The following is a 16,547-nucleotide window of genomic DNA, read 5'->3' as shown; positions in this document are numbered from 1 at the left end:
TCCCCACTCTTTAGTGGTTACTTGTTTATCTAAACACACATCAAGATTCAACAATGTTCAACAAACTTCAAACGCAATATTTGAAAATGATTTACCTAAAGCTAAGAACTTTCAATTGATTGATTTTTGTAGTAGAATTGAAGCACAGTCCTCTGCACGTCTATTTGTAAGTAAATCCCATTGAGTTCAATGGGCCTTACTCCCTGGCAAGTATGTATAGGATTGAAGCCGTAAAGGCAGTTGCTTTAATGTCTCCCATTGAAATCAGTGGGATTTCACAAAGTGCTAAACTTTCAATTGATAGTGCCTTATTTTTTAGATATTTCTCAACCATCCACACAAATCATATATAATGACCCTAAAATATAAATGATTGTAGGATACAACTAATTGAATAGAATAATTATTTAGATAGAGCAACTATTGCATAATACAATTTATTTTAACAGAGGCCTATAATTTTCAAATATTTTGCTGTGATCCATATGCCCAGTATTGGGCAAAAGGTAGGATATAAATAAATAAATAAATAAAATGCACTTGGTGTTTTGCATGTGTGAGCTTCTTGATTCTATTGGGGAGAGAGCATGGGATGCATGTGCAGAACTCATCCTTCCGTTGAAGTGAATGGTGAAGTCCACTTAAACAGAGAACACTGTTCTTGATTGGGCACATTTTCCCCCGTGCAGGACATGATAGGTTAGGTCCTAAAAATATAACAGCATTACATGTTCCTGATAATTAGGCATCAAAATGGGAACTTGAAAGGAGAGGTTATATAGAAGCAATTCCTCTAAGATAACCCTATGAATTTGTTGAACATGGATGATAACTTATGGGATCCAGTATTCCTATTATAACTGGGTAAACAATCAACTCCACAACAAGCTACATAGAATTCTTTCTTAAAATGGATTTTAAAGTTATGAAGATCTAGATGTTATACTATTCTTCAAAGAACACAAAATTTATGGGAACATGTTAATTCTTTTAAGCAATATAATAAGGCATAGAATTCATTCTATTGGTTTAATGAAGAGTGTATATCTTGCTTGTTTAAAATTATGGGCTTTTATTGCAGGTAATATAATAAGTATTTCAGATAGATCTAAATCTAGATCTTGTAACTGTTAGTGTGATACAGAACTCTTTCCTCAAGATAGAATACCGAATAGTAAATCAACTTGGCTGAAAGATTTGTTGCCAGTTGTTTCCTTTGTCCTGCCCTTTCTCCCCACAATCTTTCTGTCCTGATGCCCTCTCACTATGGCCAACTTCATGCTTCCTTAATACTGGACCCCCCACTGGTAAAACATTGGTGATTCTTTACCAAATATGTATCTAATTTGTCTTTGTGATGTAATTAATGTTGCATTTTCTTTACGTGTTACGTTTTACTTGCTCTGGTGATTATTGGGAAAAAGGTTCAAAACCAAAGGCATACATCAGTGTACATTAACTTGTGTTACATTTTCATTTAATTCTTACAATCTATAACTCATGATGAGCTTGAAAGTGCATTTTCTCTCTCCTTTCTATCATTTGCTATAGGTAACAGATGTCACATTTGAGATATCTATATATCTATATCTATATCTATATCTTTATGCTCTTTAGTTTTCTCTTGGTATAAGATGTTAATTTTTCTGAAGAGAAAGTTTTAAATGTTGATACATATTGACTAACTTGAAATTGATTTTAATTCATAGTAGAAATATATTTACAGCTCAGTCCTGTACACATCTACTCAGAATAATGCTAGGTATGTGTGGATCGGACTGCAACTTTAATAGCCTGATCATAGACATGTTTAATTACAAGTAAGCTGCACTGAGTTTAGTACTTAACATTGCAGCCTATGTAATCTGGTGGAGAGAGCTGATTTCAACCATTTATTGACTCCCAGTTTTAGCCCAATCCTATTCTTTCCAATTGTAAAGTTCACGAATGACAAGCTCTCCTCTCTCTAGATACTGGTGGTGGATTTAATGCATGCAATGACTAGAGGAAAAAAGTTCTGTTCAAGAACACGTGAGGTTACTGTCAAATGTGTCACGAGTTCTGATCTTGTTGGTATTGGTGGTACAGAAAAAAAGAAAAAAGAAAATTCAGTGTTAATTGTATCCATGGAATAGATTTTATCTTTTTATAACTTTTCCTGTACAATTGGTCTATAATGACATTTTAGCCAATACCAAAAGCTTGCAGCTGTCTTCTAGAAAATATAGATGTGCAACTTGGGCTGTCTAGGATTTGTTTCATGGATAGGTTAGCTGGTGTGGGACAAGTCAAGTGTACAATTACCTCAGGTACTGTGTTATCTATAAGCATATGACAAGGGTCAATTAAAATTACAATCTTGGAATGAAAAGAAATAAATATGCCTTGCTGGTTTCTTATTTTTCCTTTATAATGACAGTTTCAACTCAAATGAACCTTTTTCTTATCTTATAATATGAAATGTGCTTTGCATATGTTTAACATTCTGATTATTAGTGATGAGGAGCCTTAACAAAAACATAAGGAGAGATAATTTGTGAACTGGCATTTAAGCACTTTCAAGGGAGTACAACATACACCACTTTTTTTTTCCTACCAGACATTACTTTTGTTTAAATACATCTCAGTCTCAGATTATCCATGGTGGAAACATAAAGTCATCTATATGTGTAATAATACCATTGAAATGCAGCATGGGCACTGGCAGTATTTTAGCTGAAGAGTAACGTGTAATGAAGCCTCTTTAAATCTTTGATTTTTATAAAATGTATAACTGTTTTTCTAGATCTACAACAGAATATACAGAATTGTTTTTAAAGGCTTCTGGCTTAGACTGTCAGTTTTCTATAAACACAATCTGCTCCTTTACTGTAGTCTGTCCCTCTCATGTAAAAACTGGGTAGAGTTACGGGGAGCTCTAAAAGATACCCTGTATCCCCTTCTCTACATTCATTAATGAAGATTTGATTTCCTTCTCAGGTTTCCTTTTCATACTCTGATGCTTAATATCAATGAGGTGTCACCATGTTTGTGTGTGTTTTTAAGGCTTGATAAATTTACTTTGACAAAAGTGTTTCAGAAGAACCAATAAAATGCTATTTATTGATTATTTATTTAATTTATTAACCATTTAATAAAATAGATTTCTCTTGAAAAAGTTCAGTAACCCCTGCTTGTACACTATTTAAATATTTTCCAATAAGTTAAAGTTATATACTTTTATGGCAAGGGTGGTTATTTCATTTTTACTTGTAAATACACTCCTTATTATTTATTTATTTATATAGCACCATAAATGTACATGGTCCTTGTGTTTAATAAGATGTCTTTGATTCAGTAAGATCTCCAGCATCTGATGGAAGAAGGAATTCTCTGCTTTTAATACCACCATCCAACAGAATTATAAGCTTGTCATAATTTGGCAGAATTCCTGCCTCCAGCCCCTTTTCATCATCTACTACAGTATAAAGGATACTAGCTTCATGTTGCTCGGAATAGTCACCTAGCACATGCTTGTAGATCCTTGCCCTTCTTGGCATACTACATCTAATAGAAGGGGGTTGATCATGTGGGTCCAGAAAGTAATAAATACCTCATTATTAGAGAAGGCGGTCCCATCTGCCTTGAAAGAGGAAGTTGTGAGACCATTTTTAAAGAAATTTTCTTTGGACCCTTGTTTAAATTTTCTTTAAACAAGATGTTTAAACAGGTAGTTGCTGTGCAACCTCAGGCACTCTTGAATGAAAATGATTATCTGGAAGCATTTCCATCTGCTTTCAGGCCAGGTTTTGCCACAGAAACATCCTTAGTTGTCCTTATGGGTAGCTTGCATCTGGAGAAAGACAGGGGAAGTGCAATGCTGCTAACTCTCCTGGATTTCTCAGCACCTTTCAATTTGATTGACATTAGTTTCCTCCTAGGGCATGTCTACACCAGTCTTTATTCCAGGGATCACCCCTGGATTGTCCCTGTGCGTCCACATGATGCACAGGAGATCCCGGGAGCAGGTAGGGATGATCCCTCCATTTCCCCGGGATATCTGGGAACACTCCCCCCCCAGGCTTTTCCCGTGGTCCTGAGATGATCCCAAGGACTGTGGGTGCTGTGGGCACCCATCCTGGTTTCTTCCCTCCTCCCCACAAGTAGCAGGGGTCAGCAGAGGGAAGGACCTGGAATGGGGAGAGTCCAGGGACATCGGGGGTAGGTGGGGTTAGTTTTCTGGGTTTTATACTTACTTTTTTGCTGGAGTGCAAGTGCGTTCCAGCTCTTGCCTTTAAGAAAAATGGCAGGCATGACATTCTGCTTTCTCCCTGGACATCGCGTGCTTTGTGTGAACTGAGGAGGAGGATCTCATGATCAGCATATTGTGAGATCCTCCCTGCTCCCTCCCTAGGTGTAGACATGTCCCTAGAGATGTTCTCTGAGTTGAGATTCGGGAGAGCCATATTTTGGGTGTTTCTGTTTCTACCTAGAGGGCTGATTCCAAAAAGTGGTATTGGGGAAATTCTGCTTGACTGTCATAGCTCTTATGCTATGGAGTCCTACAGGGTTCCATGTTCTGCCGTATGCTTTTCAACATTTACATGAAATGGCCAATTGAGGTCATATGGAGTTTCATGGTTGGGTGTCATCAATATACATCTGACACTCAACACTGTCTTCTACATTGGATTCAGATGAGTCAATGGAACTGCTGAATCGCTGTCTGGAGGGGTGGATGAGGGCCAGAAAGCTGAAGCTCAGTCCCAACAAGATGGAGAGAGTGTAACTGGGTGGTTCATCTATCAACCTGTTCCGGAAGGAACTGCACTCCTGCTGAAGAATCAGGCTAGCAGTCTGAGGGAGGATCATTGATCCATCTCTGACACTAGAGAGGCCCAATTGGCCAAGCACTAACTTCAACTGCAACTGGATAGGGAGAGTCTGACTACAATTATCTATACTTTGGTAATCTTGTCTACTGTAATGTGTTGTCCTTGGGACTTCTTTTGAAGAGAATTCAGAAACTTCAGCTACTAACTGGGACAAGATAGTGGGGACATACTTTGTTTATACTTTAAGAACTTCTGGCCTGTTTCTGAGCAAAGTGCTTGAACTTACCCTTAAAGCCATACACAGCTTGGGACCTGGTTACTTGAGGAAAAATCTTCTCTCACATCCACCCGCCTATCTTCTTCAATACTCTCACCTGGATGCTTCGGCCATCAGAAGTGGGGCAGATTCCCACAGGGCAGGGGGACTTTTCAGCACTTGCCTATGGTTTCTCTCTCCACTGAAACTTGCCAGGGCACCTATGCTAAAATCTTTTAGGCACTGGGCAAAATAAGGAAAACTTTCTTATTTTCCTAGACTTTTAATCTCCAATATATATTGATGTGTAGTGTGATTGTTTTAGCACTGGCTTTCTGTGATTCTTAGTTATTGTAAACTGCCCTGGAAATTTTGAAAGAAAGAGTAGGATAGAAGTGTTTTGTATTAAATTAAATAGAGGAAGAATTCTGCAGGAACCCCATTTGGGTCAATAATTGGCATCCCTATTCCAGAAGCTCATTTTAATCGTGCTTGAGAAACTAAGAAGATTAGATTCCAACTGTTATGTTTACAAAAAGAAAGTTCAAATGGAAAAAAAGAATCTAAAATGTTGCCAAACCCATGCTGCCACATTTTTGGGAGAGGAATGTACTTCTGAATTTTACATGTTTTTCTTCTGATGAATGAACACACCTTTCTGCAAGTGTGAGTATGCCATATAGTTGATTCCAAAAATATGCTGTAAGACTCACTTATATAAATACAGTCTTTTAGCTTCACCCAGAGGTATATGTGAGCCTGTAGAGTTAGCTGGCAATCTTTCATAATACTTAACTGGCATCTGGCTTTTCCACAGGAGAAAAGGTGATGCAAGATGATGAATTTACATGTGACCTCTTTCGGTTCCTTCAGTTGCTTTGCGAAGGGCACAGCTCAGGTTTGTTGGCAGAATGCTAGTAACTAAGGCAGTGCTGGAGTAATCAGCTATAAATAAGTACTCATTGTAAAAGTCTTAATGTATTTATTTAATTCTTCCAAATTGTGATCCAAACAAGTTGTGTATTGAAACAGAATAGTTGTGTAAATTAAAAATGTAAATTTTCTTATGTAGATGACTTGTGAAAAAAGAATTTAAATTATATTTTAAAGGAAATGTGAAATAAATGGTGCTTATTTTGTTAAGTAGACAAAAATAATAGAAATAAAAAATAAAAAATAATAAAAAATAATAGAAGTAAAATAATAGAAGTTCTTTTATCCCCTTTTAAGAAGTATGGCATCGTTTTTCTTATTTGGAAAATTTCCTCCCTAATGTAATGTCCAAGTTGTTTTATTTAGTACATAGTACTACTCGTCAATGACCGTAATAAAATATATTCATTCATACTCATCAAGAGATGAACTCCTTTCTCTAAGTAGATGTAGAGCAGAAAACTGGGTTTGGTCCTCTCCTCCCATCCCAGGCCAGTGCCCCTAAAATGGCAAAAAAAATGTCTAGTATTATTTCAAGGAATAACAAGGTACTTCTATACCCTTTAAAATAAGCATAATTAAGATGTTTGAAAAAAGGAAAATACAAATTAACAACAGAAAATATGCTTATGAAAACCCATTAGGCATTGTATGTTACGATAGAAATATAATTTATAAGAAATGTAAGGTTGGGACAACTATTAATTTAATCTTATTCTATTCTTCAAAGACTTTCAGAATTATTTGAGGACTCAGACTGGTAACAATACAACTGTCAATATTATCATATCTACTGTGGATTATTTATTGAGAGTTCAGGTAAAATATCGTTTTATTTTTTATTACTACATTTACACCCTGCCTTTTTTGTTTTGTTTTGCAAGGAGTCCAAGGCAGCTTACATAGTCCTCCCCCTCTCCATTTTATCCTCACAACAACCCTGTGGGATAGGCTAGGCTGAGAGTCAGTGACTGGCCCAAAGTTACCCAGTGAGCTTCAGGGGGGACTAGAACATGGATCTCCCAAGTCCCAGTCCAACAATCTAACCACTACACCACACTGCATGTGAAGTGCTGTTAAATCATTTGTTGGAAATAGCTCCCTCAAAATGTAAAGTCTCATAACATCCATGTTTATCTTACTTAGTCGTAATTAAAATTAGCTATGGCTGTTAGCTGGTAAATTGTGAGGCACATCATTTCCCCTCCATGAGAATATTTTATATGGAGTAGACAGATTGGAGAGAGTCTACTTCCTCTTTTCCAGCCTTCTCAAAACTATCACAACTATAGGGTTCTAGTAATCTGGCATGGGAGAAAAGTGTAGTCTACAGAATAAGGAACATTTTGCTTAATTACCTTATCCATACTGGTAGGATCCACTGCAATTTTCCCACCATCAAAAAAGTCTAGTGGAAATCATCTGTCTTCTCAAAATTAGAGCCTTCTGCCAATACCAGCTAGTTATCCTCCTCTGCGTCCCCATTCCTGCTTTCCTGCAACCAGTGCATTTCGATCTGCTTCAAGTTTCCATTGCTGACAGGAACTCTGAGTACTGTAATTTTTCATGATATTGGTCTGTCTGATAGTAGCCCACATTATTTTCTTTATTTGATTTTCCAAATGCCAATTTATGAGGATGAATTGTGAATCCATGTGCTTTGTGTATATTTCTTCCCTCATTTTCAGGAATCAATTAGTGATTTCTATTGGTATTATTCTGGAAAGGATGTTATTGATGAACAAGGACAACGTAATTTCTCTAAAGCAATACAAGTTGCAAAGCAGGTCTTCAATACTCTTACAGAATATATTCAGGTAAACCTATGAAATTGTAGTATGTTTAGTAAAAAAAAACAACCCCAATGACACAGGTTTTATTTGAGCATGAGAATTAGGGATGTGGTGTAGAAGCAGTTTTCCATGCTTAATCATTAAACTCTGAATCACTAACCTCTGAAACAATCTCTGATGTCCCTGCTTACATAAACAAGCCTGCAACCAAAAGTAGTCTAGCACACTAGTCCAGTCTTCCCCAGCTTCGTGCCCTCCTGATGTTTTGGACTACAACTCCCAGGAATCCTGACCATGGGCCATGCTGGCTGGAGTTAATGGGAATTGAAGTCCAAAACATCTGGAGGGCTCCAGGTTGGGGAAGGATGATCTAGTCTACACAGTCAATTAACACATGAAAGGGAGCAAGATTGAGTGCTGGCAACGTGCCCAACCTCCATGTTGAGAAGAACATTAGAACAGACTCTATGCATGTACAATGGGTGTACACACACACACACGGCACATTCTCACATTCTACCCAGTGCATGGAGGTTAGGAGGTTAGGACCCATGGGCACATGCAAGGAAGGAGCAAGACCAATGACCATGACTTGACTCACCTCCACATGTTGATTGAATATATGGACCAGGATGTGAGAAGAGGACTATTCTTATTATAATAGAAGAAGGATCCTAGATAGGAAGGGGGGGGAGCTTCCTTGACTTGCTATCATGTGTAACTTCTAATTTACACTGACTTAAGAAACATTTGTTTAAGTAAGATAGCTGCCTTTCAAGACTATTCCACAGGTTTTAAAATCAAAGGAGATTTTACAGCAATTTCATGCGAATTAAGATGGTTCTTTAAGAATTTGCAACTTTGACAAATATAGAAGTCAAAACAATTGTAATGTCATTTGTACCCCTTAGGCTACTGATATGGGGGAAAGTTTTATTAAAAGGATGAAACACAAATTAAAGCAGGTTTCTAAGTTACAATGTGATATTCCGTCATAAGCATATTTAAGCACAGTTGCTTTAATTCAGTGCTTATTTCTGGGTTACAAGACATTCAGGTGCCAGTGGTGCACGCTGTATGCAATGCAAGGCACTCTCCACTCATTTAAATGTATAGAAAAGGATGTCCATTCTCTTGAGATAAATGGGAAATCTAAGCTTGTGAACTATTAATAACTAACAATTGCTCTCAATCATGGAAGTTGTTTCATTTGTGTACAATTTTATTTGCAGTTCCTACTGGCAGGAGATGCTGCTTTTGTTATATTTATCTTTGAAATTGTAGGCCTACTTTTCTAACACGTCAACCCTGTTCTTTTTTTGGGCTGGGGAAATTTCTGCAGGGACCGTGTACAGGTAACCAGCAGAGTCTGGCACATAGCAGGCTATGGGATGCTGTGGTTGGGTTTCTTCATGTATTTGCCCACATGCAGATGAAGCTCTCTCAGGTACAGAATGATTTCTAAATACTAGGTCACTTCTATCTATTTTAGAAGCACATGGCCTTGAAAGAACTAACTGGGGGGCGGGGAATGGGATTGTTGTGAAGATTCAGGATGTGGAAAGCACGAGGCATTGTTGCAAGGAAAGGGTAGTTTTGCTAGTTTGTTACTTTTCTTTCTTTCTTTTTAAAGGGTAGGATGCGAAGTTCTCTGGGTGCTACAAAACAGGGAGACTTTAAAGGTTAGGGTTTATTTAACCTTTAGAGGTTAAATAAATGTCAATAATACAAAACCTATTGATAATAAAGGGCATTGGCAGGGAAAATGGGTTCGTTGTCATCCTGCTCAGCTACCTGGCAACCCACCTCCACTTCAAATTGTTATAGCTGGGAGAAGAATTGCTGTTTTCCCAATGACTAAATTTGGCAATTTGAGCGCAGGGAAATTTCTGTTTATCTGCAATGAAAGAATAACTTTTGGGAAAGACAGCTGGATCTATTGCAACAACTGCGGTAAAGTAATTGATTATCTTGAAAGCCCGTTAAAGTTATGACCCAGCTACTACTACTAAATGTAGTTGTGATAGAAAACTTTGTGTTCTGCATCTCTTTGTGTCAGTTAGCTTATCAACAAGGGCACATTACTTAAACTCACAGTGCTCCATTATCAGAAGTATGAATATGTGGTACTTGAAGTAATGTAACTACTTTAGAACTGCCTCAAATACCAGAACTGATAAAAATATAGGATATACATATCTCTCCAGTGGCATATTATAAGAATTGAAATATAGGTAGTTAAAATGAAGAGAAATGAGAAAAAGTATAATCTTTACCAGTTTCATGTTTATATGAAAAAAACCCATGTCTAATACAAACTCATACTATTAGAGCCCAAACTAATTTTAGAGGGAAATAGTTCTAACACATAGTAAATGAGCCTGTCTTGTTGGTCCCTGGCTGTCGACTGGTTGGCCACTGTGTGAAGAGAGTGGTGGACTAGACGGACCCTTGGTCTGATCCAGCAGGGCTCTTCTTATGTTCTAATGTTCTTATGAGATCTTTATGAATCACATGATACATCCACTTAAGTGGCACGGTGAGTTTTCAGTTCCTTGGAATGTCATAACCAGAATGTGGCAGCATTTATGAATTTGCAATACATTAAATGAATTTGGAAAACAGAAAAATGAGATCTGTATAAAATATATTGGTTGGGATTCACAGGCGAAAAACCAAAACCAAAAGGAGGAAAGCATCCAAGTCAAATCAAACGATGAGAGAAGCGGGTCCTCAGGATGCAAAGGATTTACTTGTATGCAGCTTCATACAAATAAATCCTTTGCATCCCAAGGACCCGTTTCTCTCTTCTTTTGATTTGGGATTCAGAGAAACATGCAACTAGTTTCATATGCCTAAGGAACCTTTGGGCTTAGTGCGTATTAAATAGCAACCCTCCATGCCACTTATCAAACCTTTTGAAACTGATAGTTTTGAAAGAAGTTTGTAATACAGCATAAGATCTGCTGCTTAAAGGTAGTCAAAATTCCAGTCGCTGTGTCCAAGACATGGACATGCTGAAAATAACAAATGGCATCCTAGCGTTTTCTATGTAATGTGTAAGTATAAAGGTTTCTCACTGCTACAAATATGGCCCAGTGCAGCTTCATTCAAGATTTTGCAGACCTCTTTCAAACTCTGGTTCCAGATCCTGCCTGATAGTGAAATGGTTGATTTCTATTCTGAAAATTTTTGACCTAATTTTAGACATATTTCAAAGCTTTGAGGCATATTTCAAAGCTTTGGTTGTCATAAGTTTGGTATATTGTTGTCATGAGTTTCTTTTAATATGTGGTCGATTAAGTTTGCAAACTTAATTATTTAATGTTTGTTTGAGGCTGCAACCCTATACCCTCTTACTGAATGTAATCTTTATTGAATTCAATGAGACTTTCTTCTATATAGACATATATAGGATTGCACTGTAAGTTTCTTTACTTAAGTTATAAAAGGCAGTATCCAATACTGCTGCTGTGCTCCTGCTGTTACTGTTGTACTAACCTGTTTCTCTTGCGGTGTGTCCTGCTTGTGACTAGCAGGACATACTGCAAGAGAAACAGGAACTAGTGGTTCCAAAGCAACTTTGGAAATGAGTGGGAACGCTCATTCCTGGAACGGGATGGATCAGCGGAGCTGCCTTTTGCAAGTTCTGCTGCCCTGCCCGGTTCTAGAAATTAACGTTTCAACGTCTTTCCAATTGCTGCAGGATTCTATTGCACTAGTGGTGATATCTGCTAGCATGCGGGCAGTGCTGGGTACTACCCAAGGAATAAAAGCTAAGCCAGAGATTTCAAGTGTAGTTTCCTAAATATGATAATAGTGGCTGTGTTAAAAGAACATTGTCATGAATCTTATATCTTATATTTTATGTTGACAGGACTCTAGCCAAATTGAATTACTGAAAGAATTAATGGATCTTCAGAAGGATATGGTGGTCATGCTGCTATCTATGTTAGAAGGTAATTTTTTTAAAGTTTATTTTTAGAAAATATATGTTAAAAAAACATATTTACTCAATTATTTGTATTTGCTTGGTTTGTGGCCTGCCTTTCTGTCAAGAAAGTGGTACTACAATCATAGGGCAGAATCCAATGCGGCACCTTCTCTAGCAAAGCTGTCCACCAATTCTGGTCTGCATGTGGCCAGCCCCACCAATTCCGGTCCACAAGTGGCCCCTACCACTTGTGGAATGGCAATTTGGCACTTCCAGAGGCAAGCCCCCAAAAGAGCAGAAACACTCATTTCCGGAACTGATCCACATTGTCATGAAAATGAATAAGCTGATTGTTAGTTACTTTGATTGGAATAACCACTTGTATATAAATCCATTCCTTGTTCTGATAAGTTGCACAATTCCCACAACTGCTAGTTCCTGAATGCTGATGCATTACATATAGTTTTCTTGTTTAAAAAGTCACAAATGCAGTGTATTCTGGAGCTGTATAATAATTGATAATTTTGGCAGCAGTATCGTTTTTACAAATGCTCCATTTGGGGCAATATTTGTGTGTAAACTCAGGGTAGATAAATAACTCTCTCCAATAACGTTGAGCTCTCTCAGTGTCTGGAAAGGAAAATTACATGGGAATTTAAGCTGAACGGATCCCTGCACATGTCTGTTCCGGTAAGCTGAATCAGATCTCCCCCACACCTCAGTTTCTGGGCAGTTTTGGAGCATTTTTTTTTTTCCGGGTCAGGAAAATCAAGCTGATCCTCAGGATTTGAAGTATAAACTGATACTTTTGGGTCCCGTTTCTAGTCCATGCATCCCCCAAGTTTCAAGCATATGCTTTTAACACAGATCTAGCCTCCACCCCCCTTTTGAGAGCCCTGAAAGGGGGAACTGCAAAAGGGGGGTTAGATCTGTGTTGAAAGCACTTTCCTGAGACTTGGGAAACTGTGAACTGGAAGCAGGGGACCAACAAATGTCAATTCAGTACTTCAAATCCTGAGCATCAGCTTGCTCAGAGGGGAATCTGGTCCCCTTTTCCTGACCTGTCACTTCCACCAAAAATTGCTCAAATCCCAATTTGTGCAAATGACAGAAGGGGGAAACGTGTAAATTGCCGACATTAGCCCCCCCCCCCCCCGCGAATTCCCATATTGGCTTGACTCACTACTGAATGAGCTGGAAGCCTTTACTGTGGCCAGCCAGGGGCCAAGGCCACCCCCCCCACCAAATCCGCTCTTTTATTTGAATTACAATTAAGCTGAGGAGGTCAATGCGCGATGGAGATGGAAAGGCGCATCCTCCGTGTGTGTGTGTGTGTGTGTGTGTGTGAATAAGAGTGTTTCTGAGTGTGAGAGGGAGCAAGGGAGATGCCAATCCTGGCCATGCACACTCATATGTGACCCTTGCCTGCCTGCCCACTGCCAGATGTAGCCCCTGGAGAAGGAAAAGTTATCTCTTTGCTCTAATTGAAGACTAGAGATAATACAATAAAGGGGAATTGGAGTAAATGCTACAGAAATATTATGCATAAACTAACTTTTACACTTGTAAATAAAATGTTGAGATGTTTCAGGTCTGCTTTTTTGTCTCCTACAAACTGAAATTTTAATCAATCCTCTTTCTTATTAGTACCAGATTGTCTAAGTAATCCTAAGTGCTGATCTGTGAAATTCAATGTTTCTGTTCGGTAGTGGCCGGCATACTTGAAAGGCTTACCACATCTCTGCTTCTTACTTAATTAATTAAGGAAGTAAATATTTTAGTAAAATTGTCAATGCTCTTTTCCACATTTAGGTAATGTTGTGAATGGAACCATTGGCAAGCAGATGGTTGACATGCTAGTGGAATCTTCCAACAACGTAGAAATGATTTTAAAGTTTTTTGATATGTTTCTAAAACTGAAGGATTTAACTTTCTCGGATGCCTTTAAAGAATATGATCCTGATGGTAAGGGCATCATTTCAAAAAGAGATTTCCACAAAGCAATGGAGAGCCATAAGCACTACACCCAATCCGAAACAGAGTTTCTGCTCTCTTGTGCTGAAACCGATGAGAACGAGACTCTCGACTACGAGGAATTTGTGAAGCGGTTTCACGAGCCAGCCAAAGACATTGGCTTCAACGTTGCTGTCCTCCTGACAAACCTGTCTGAGCACATGCCTCATGATACTCGATTGCAGACTTTCCTTGAACTGGCAGACAGCGTTCTGAACTATTTCCAGCCCTTCTTAGGCCGCATAGAAATAATGGGCAGTGCAAAGCGCATTGAACGTGTTTATTTTGAGATAAGTGAATCAAGTCGGACACAGTGGGAAAAACCTCAAGTTAAAGAGTCAAAGCGACAGTTTATCTTTGATGTAGTAAACGAAGGTGGTGAAAAGGAAAAAATGGAACTTTTTGTTAATTTCTGTGAGGATACCATCTTTGAGATGCAGTTGGCTGCTCAGATCTCTGAATCGGATTTGAATGAGAGGTCTATAAATAAAGAAGAAAATGAGCATGAGAAACCCGAGGAACAGGATCCTAGAATGGGCTTCTTCTCTCTAGTGACTGTCAAATCAGCTTTAGTAGCTCTCAGGTATAACATTATGACACTCGTGAAAATGCTAAGCATGAAAAGTATAAAGAAGCAGATGAAGAGGGTGAAAAAAATGACCATGAAGGACATGATAATGGCTTCATTTTCTTCCTACTGGAGCATTTTAATGGGCTTGATGCATTTCATAGCAAGCGTCTTCCGAGGCTTCTTTCAGATCATGTACAGCTTGCTGCTTGGAGGAAGCCTGGTCGAAGGGGCTAAGAAAATCAAGGTGGCTGAACTGTTAGCAAACATGCCTGACCCCACTCAAGATGAGGTGCGGGGCGAAGGGGAAGAAACGGAACGGAAGCCCGCGGAAGCTGCCTTGCCTGCAGAAGACCTAACAGATCTTAAAGCCTTGTCGGAGGACAGCGACCTACTGTCCGACATATTTGGCTTGGATTTAAAAAGAGAGGGAGGACAATATAAACTAATCCCACATAATCCAAATGCAGGCCTGAGTGATTTGTTGAGCAGCCCAGCTTTACTCCCTTTACCTGAAGTGCAAGAAAAAATACAGGTACGTGCTATAGTTTGCATATGACATTGTTTAAATTGGATATTAACACTCTTTAAAATTTATTTATTTATTTATTAAATTTATATACCGCCCCATAGCCAAAGCTCTCTTGGCGGTTTACAAATAAAGGTTTTTGCATATTTTAAATAAGTAATTCATGCTTGTAATCACATTTACAAGTGAAATCTTGACTCCACTGAAAGTAATGTTTGAGTCCTTTGAGTCCTTTGTTTAAAATTGTTTGAGTTTTAAAATGAAAGTGATCTTTGCAAGTTAAAAATGTGGTGCCTCATTTTCTACTCAACATGGACATTACAATGTTGGGTTTTTTGTTTTTTTAATGTATTCTGGGCTGTGGTAGTCGGTGTGTTTTTAAACATGACTTGAAAGTGGCACATTGTCATAATGGTTTCCTCCTTCTTGGATATACTTATTCATTCAAGGACCAGAAAGTGAATGAAGACGAAAAAGAGGAGAGAGAAGAAACTAAATTTGAACCTGAAAAAGCAGAGTATGTATCAGTACTTACACCATTTGTGAATTGATTTATCAAGATTCTAATGCTATTTGGCATTAGTAAAATCCACTGAAATCAATGGGAGTTCATTTCATATAAATATTTTAGGACTGGAGTGTAAACGAAGAACTTCACTTGTATTTATGTTCTTAAGGGTTGTTTCAACAGCTAAATTCTATAGAATGCAGGGCGATTATTTTAGCAATCATTGCTATAAAGTGTCTTACATCTCTCTCCATCTATGTGTATTAATTTTTTTGAAATGTTCTTTCCTTTTTAAAATACACTTCGGGCACGATCCTATGCATGATCCTTTTCTTTAGAAAGAAAAAAGTCCTACAACTCACAGTATCCCCCAGCTAGCAATCATGAGTTTTGCAAGCTCTTATTCATTTCCTAACTGCTCTCTCCATCTCTGATCATTCCAGTTACATATGTATTATATTACATTGTAATTGGTAGATAATGACTCACAGTGTAATTTGGTTTTTTCAGAGGAGAAGATGGAGAAAAGGAGGAGAAAAAAGAAGATAAAGAAAAACAGAAACAAAGACAGCATCACAAACATAGGCACGGAGAACCAGAAATGCAAGAATCAGCCTTCTGGAAGAAAATTATTGCATACCAACAGAAACTTCTCGTAAGGGTGGAATAAGTAATCTTCAGGCTAATATAACATGTATACCATGAGTTGGATCCAGTGTTTGTTCTTGTCAGTGGCAGTGTTCCTTGAGTGCAGTTCTGCTCAGGAGTTAGCTGATGCGAATGGGAAGACAGTAGATCGGTTCACACGACACAAGGGTAGTTAATAACACAGTGGCTTGTTAATTACCCTGTGCATGCTGGTCATGTGCTGGGCCAATTTATATAATTACTCTTGCTGGGCACAGCTTCAGATGTCATCCAGACCTGGTGAGGGTGGCTTGTTGGAGTGGTTAACAAACCACCTAGAACCCATGGCTTGTTGTGGGTGGTTTCTTAACCACCCTAACAAGCCACCCTGTCCGAGTTTGGACAACATGAGAAGCGGCTGTGGGGGTGTGAATTAGCAACCAGGAGCTTCCAGGCACTGCAACCCACCATACCTTAAATAAGGCATGGTGTCCTATGGTAATGGTGTGAACCCAGTCAAGTTTTATGGCATCCCTCATGCCACATCTCACACTGCTTTGGACAGCCCCCAA

The 16,547-nt window shown here is 38.4% G+C and overlaps 1 protein-coding gene across 5 annotated transcripts in view; it reads left to right on the top strand.

The window, feature by feature from the left end:
- Window positions 1-16,547, top strand: part of RYR2 (ryanodine receptor 2) — a 365,044-nt gene that overhangs the window by 323,922 nt on the left and 24,575 nt on the right. For all 5 annotated transcript variants that reach the window (XM_063124341.1, XM_063124340.1, XM_063124339.1 and 2 more), the window contains 8 exons: window positions 5,888-5,968; window positions 6,734-6,822; window positions 7,692-7,820; window positions 9,139-9,243; window positions 11,674-11,755; window positions 13,543-14,846; window positions 15,290-15,357; window positions 15,859-16,003. In XM_063124341.1, the coding sequence (XP_062980411.1) occupies window positions 5,888-5,968; window positions 6,734-6,822; window positions 7,692-7,820; window positions 9,139-9,243; window positions 11,674-11,755; window positions 13,543-14,846; window positions 15,290-15,357; window positions 15,859-16,003 (2,003 nt within the window). The remainder of the gene's footprint in view (window positions 1-5,887; window positions 5,969-6,733; window positions 6,823-7,691; window positions 7,821-9,138; window positions 9,244-11,673; window positions 11,756-13,542; window positions 14,847-15,289; window positions 15,358-15,858; window positions 16,004-16,547) is intronic.

Source organism: Elgaria multicarinata, chromosome 4 (assembly GCF_023053635.1).
Source record: "Elgaria multicarinata webbii isolate HBS135686 ecotype San Diego chromosome 4, rElgMul1.1.pri, whole genome shotgun sequence".
In the NCBI taxonomy this organism is placed as follows: Eukaryota; Metazoa; Chordata; class Lepidosauria; order Squamata; family Anguidae; genus Elgaria; species Elgaria multicarinata.
The sequence above is the reverse complement of the archived record's forward strand: the minus strand, read 5'-3'. Positions and strand labels throughout refer to the sequence as shown.